We start from the raw sequence: 4,400 nt of genomic DNA on the forward strand, positions 1-4,400 counted from the left end.
GCTTCTCTAATCTTTTTGTATTCTATCTATTTGTTTTCTTTTTCTGACTTCTTCTGATTAACAAAAGCAAAAAAGGCCTCTAACACTAGCTTCCTCTATTCTTTTTCTATTCTATCTGTTTACTTTTTAAATATTATATGATTTTAAAAAAACATGCTACGTGTACTGCATTAAGCTAACTGAGACTTGTTATAGCACTTGCATAGCATTGCTCTTTTGTTGATTTTGATTGCTTCCATTGTCCTCATTTGTAAGTCGCTTTGGATAAAAGCGTCTGCTAAATGTCTAAATGTAAATGTAAATGTAATAAAAAACTATATGCAAAGATAATCAAAGGTCTTCCTTCATATAAAATTAAACTGCATTGTATTATATTATATTATATTATATTATTTATTACATTATATTATATTAAAAAAATATTAGTTTTCACAGCATTAAAGTAAATTGTATAGGCCTGTTTTATTATTATTTGTATTATTGTATTAAATAAAAACAGAAACCATAAAAACAAAAACAAATTAACAATATTAATAAAAAACTACAATAGTAAATCAATGAGACTAAAATCACACTGGATCAAACTACTTTTTTATGAATACTTTCCAGTATTGAATAATATATATTTTTTTTTTACCTGAACTCATCACAGCACAAAATCTGAATGCTTTCTGCTGCATTCATGTATTGCTGTCTTATAAATGTGTTGACATGAGGCAGCACAGGTTTTGTGAGAGTTGTACATGTCAGTAATGAATATTCTCTTCTCCTCAGGGGAAACCATACATGATAAGGCTCGTATCTGGCGAACACGACACGCTCTTCTGTCAGGACTTCATGACAAACTCCTCACAGGTACAAACACGAAACAAATAACATGTCAGTCAAAAAAAATATGCATGACAGTTTTAGTACTTTTGAAGAAGAGCCACATAATTTATCCTGTATTATGCAATACACTCTGTATTTTATACCGTAGAAGTTCTTTTAATCAAAGGGAAACACATTAAGCACATTAACATTTTGTATTTACACACTGCACATTTGTTCTTTTGATATTTTGATACAGTATCAATCTTTTACAGTATTCAAATGGTCAAATAGTGAAAATTTCATGACTGTATCCTTACTGGTTAAAATGTATTATTTTTCAACCACATATGTGTGCTGAATTGTGGTGTCAATTCAAAAATGTTAATTTACTGGGTCCAAAAAAATAATAGTCCTAAATGTTTGTCTAAAAAATGTAATTATGATGACTTTTGAGAATATTCTTTTCAAGAATTTGAATTCTTCCTAAGTGTTGTGTAGCGAATCAGCTCATGGGGAAATATGAATAATTAATCATAACTAGTTATAATTAATTATAAATATTTAGATCCGCTGTAGATATTTACTTGACCTCTCAGGGTCAACTGTCTGTCAATTCTAAGAACGTTAATTTCCTGGTTAAGGGAAATAACTTTCTTACTGTACAACTCTACACAGAGCCTGTTAAAGAACAGTCTTCAGAAAAAAGATAAGATTCTTGAGAAGTAGTAGGAATACAGAATATAAGTAAGAAAATTAGAATAAAATGGCAGTTAAGAAGATTTTTTTTTCTAAAAAAGTTTTATGAATTTTAGAAATGTTAACACAGCAAGATAAATCTTATTAACCCCATTAGAATGAATGGAAATTAAGTTTGACTTTATAACTCATGATTGCTCAAAAACAGTCCAAATTTATGAAACCTACATATTTATATCTAACAAAACAACATGAATGTTACTCTGAACATTTTAAGACTAAATAAATTCATTTTAATTGCATGCATTTCACTTTCAGATGAAAAAAGTGATTAATTTTTTCATGCTGCAGTGGTTCGTCAATAGACGCACATATTCATGTTTATCAACAAAATTCAGTCCAAAAGTGTGTGAGATATGGGGAAAGTATAAATATACACTGCTGTTCAAAAGTGTGGGATCAGTAAGATTTTTAATGTTTTTAAAAGACGTTTCTTATTCTCATCAAGGTTGCATTTATTTCATCAAAAATACAGAAAAAGCAGTTATCTTGTGATATATTATTACAATTTGAAATAATGGTTTTCTATTTTAATGATACTGTAAAATACAAATTATTTACGTGATGCAAAGCTGATTTTTCAACAACATTACTCCAGTCTTCAGTGTCACATGATCCTTCAGAAATCATTCGGATTCATTAACAATATGCTGATTTATTATCAATGTTGGAAACAGTTTTTGCTGCTTAATATTTTTTTGAACCTGTGATACTTTTTTTCAGGATTCTTTGATGAATAAAAAGTTAAAAAATAACAGCATTTATTCAAAATATAAATATTTTTTTAACAGTATAAGTCTTTACCATCACTTTTTGTTAATTTAACACATCCTTGTTAAAAAATAAATAAATAAATAAGTTCTTAAAAAAAAAAGAAGAAGAAAAAATTACTGACCCCAAACATTTGAATGGTAGTGTATATTATAACAAAATTTCATTTTTAAATAAATGCTGTTCTCTTGTATTTTTTTATTAATCAAAGAATCCTGTAAAAAGTATTATTTCCAGCACTGATAATAAATCAGCATATTAGAATGATTTCTGAAGGATCATGTGACACTGAAGACTGGAGTAATGATGCTGAAAATTCAGCTTTGCATCATAGGAATAAATTATGTTTTTAAGGATATTAAAATAGTAAACCATTATTTTAAATTGCAATAATATTTCATAATATTACAGTTTTTCCTGTATTTTTGATCAAATAAATGCAACTTTCATGAGCATAAGAGACGTCTTTAAAAATCTTTCTGATCCCAAACTTTTGAACGGTAGTGTATTTTACACTAAGTTTTTTTACACTAATTTAACTTCATAGCTAATTTTACAAAAAGTAGTTTTGACACTAATGGTACTCCATACATACCCAAATGACCCGAACACAAGTAGGGATGCAACGATACCATTTTTTCAGAACCGATCCGATACCGAAAATTCTAAGTATCTGCCAATTCCGATCCGATACCAGCACAGTTTTTTTTTTTTATCAATGTAGAATTTCTATACTTCTGTGTGTTGACCTGATCATCACTCTTTTGTGTGTTAAACACATTCTGCTAAATATAGTCAAGTTCATTTTAATGAAAAATAACAAATGAAACAATATATAATCATAATCTATGACAAAAATACTATCATAAACTAGGTTAGTGGATAATTCAGCAGCAAAAGATACTCTAGAAAAATCGTGGGTGCACAATGATTTTATAAAATCTAAACATTTAGTGAAACAACATTATTTAGTGGGGAACAAATAAAAGTTAATAAGTAAAGGACTAAATCTGGTAAAATGTTACACATTGCTCTTTGTATTGTTGTAAAATACATTCATGAAAAAAAGTAAATATATCAGAAAATGCCAGTATCGGAGCCAATACCGATACTGAGTATCAGTTCGATGCATCCCTAAACACAAGACATGTTATAGCTCTTGAAAAATAATTGAAAAAAAATCTGAAAAAAATAAATGGCGTGTATTTTGAGAGTCTAAAAGCGTTTGCAATGTTTCATTCCTTTACTAAAAACATTTTTTAGACATTTTTATACATCTCTTCCAGGTCAAAATGTCCTGAATGCATTATGAGGGTTAAAAATAAGGAAATGTGTTTCTGTCCTTCAGGTTCGGATGGACACCTGTATAAACGCGCCTCCTCTGATGTTTTCTACGATGACGATAACGACATGAAACCTGTGCATGAGATGCAAACGTCCTATACGAACGTCACCGCTGAATGTAGAGCGCGCCTGCAGGTCACAAGTGCAGGCGGCAGTCCTCTGAGCTCCCCGCGCCATCAAATGCATCCTATTGCATTGAGCCGAACTGCATTTCACCAATCAGAGGAGGCGATGGCATCTCCTGCCAAACCAGACGACATACTTCCTGCCGTGTCCATGCAGCCGCGTGTCACTTCCTGTCAGGGTGCGGCGTCACACGTGCCATCGAAGAGCTTCGGACCGGAGCAGCATCCAGACTGGCCCACAGAGAAGTGGCAAATATGGCAACTCCTGTCATCAGACAGCATAGACACACTTCCGGAGACTATGGTGTGAAACACGCAGCTTAAAGGGACAGTTCACCCAAAAATGAACTTACTGTCATCAAAAGAAGATATTTGAAGGACCCCATTGGCTTTCATTGAATGAGGCATTTCTCAAGATATTTTCTTTTATGTTCCACAGAAGAAGAAAAAGGCATACGGGTTTGGAATGAGTGAAGGATGACAGAATTATAATTTTTTGGGTGAACTGTCCCTTTAAGAACCTTTTAATTTGAAAGTCAATTTGAATTGAATTGGACGCAACACACAGAATGTTGGATTAGAATTTGAATT

General features: G+C 31.2%; 1 protein-coding gene across 2 annotated transcripts in view; it reads left to right on the forward strand.

Annotated features, from left to right (window-relative positions):
* Positions 1–4,186, forward strand: part of LOC107707568 (rho GTPase-activating protein 6-like) — a 44,376-nt gene extending 40,190 nt beyond the window's left edge. Inside the window, exons 12-14 of one of the 2 annotated variants that reach the window (XM_016511635.1) lie at positions 775–855; positions 3,689–3,987; positions 4,033–4,186. In XM_016511635.1, the coding sequence (XP_016367121.1) occupies positions 775–855; positions 3,689–3,987; positions 4,033–4,119 (467 nt within the window). In that variant the 3' untranslated portion in view covers positions 4,120–4,186. Of the gene's footprint in view, positions 1–774; positions 856–3,688 lie in introns of both variants that reach the window. The other variant, XM_016511633.1, reaches the window with a different exon arrangement.
* Positions 4,187–4,400: the final 214 nt, after the last annotated feature.

This window comes from Sinocyclocheilus rhinocerous, unplaced genomic scaffold (assembly GCF_001515625.1).
Source record: "Sinocyclocheilus rhinocerous isolate Xijiao unplaced genomic scaffold, SAMN03320098_v1.1 scaffold1919, whole genome shotgun sequence".
Lineage (NCBI taxonomy): Eukaryota > Metazoa > Chordata > Actinopteri > Cypriniformes > Cyprinidae > Sinocyclocheilus > Sinocyclocheilus rhinocerous.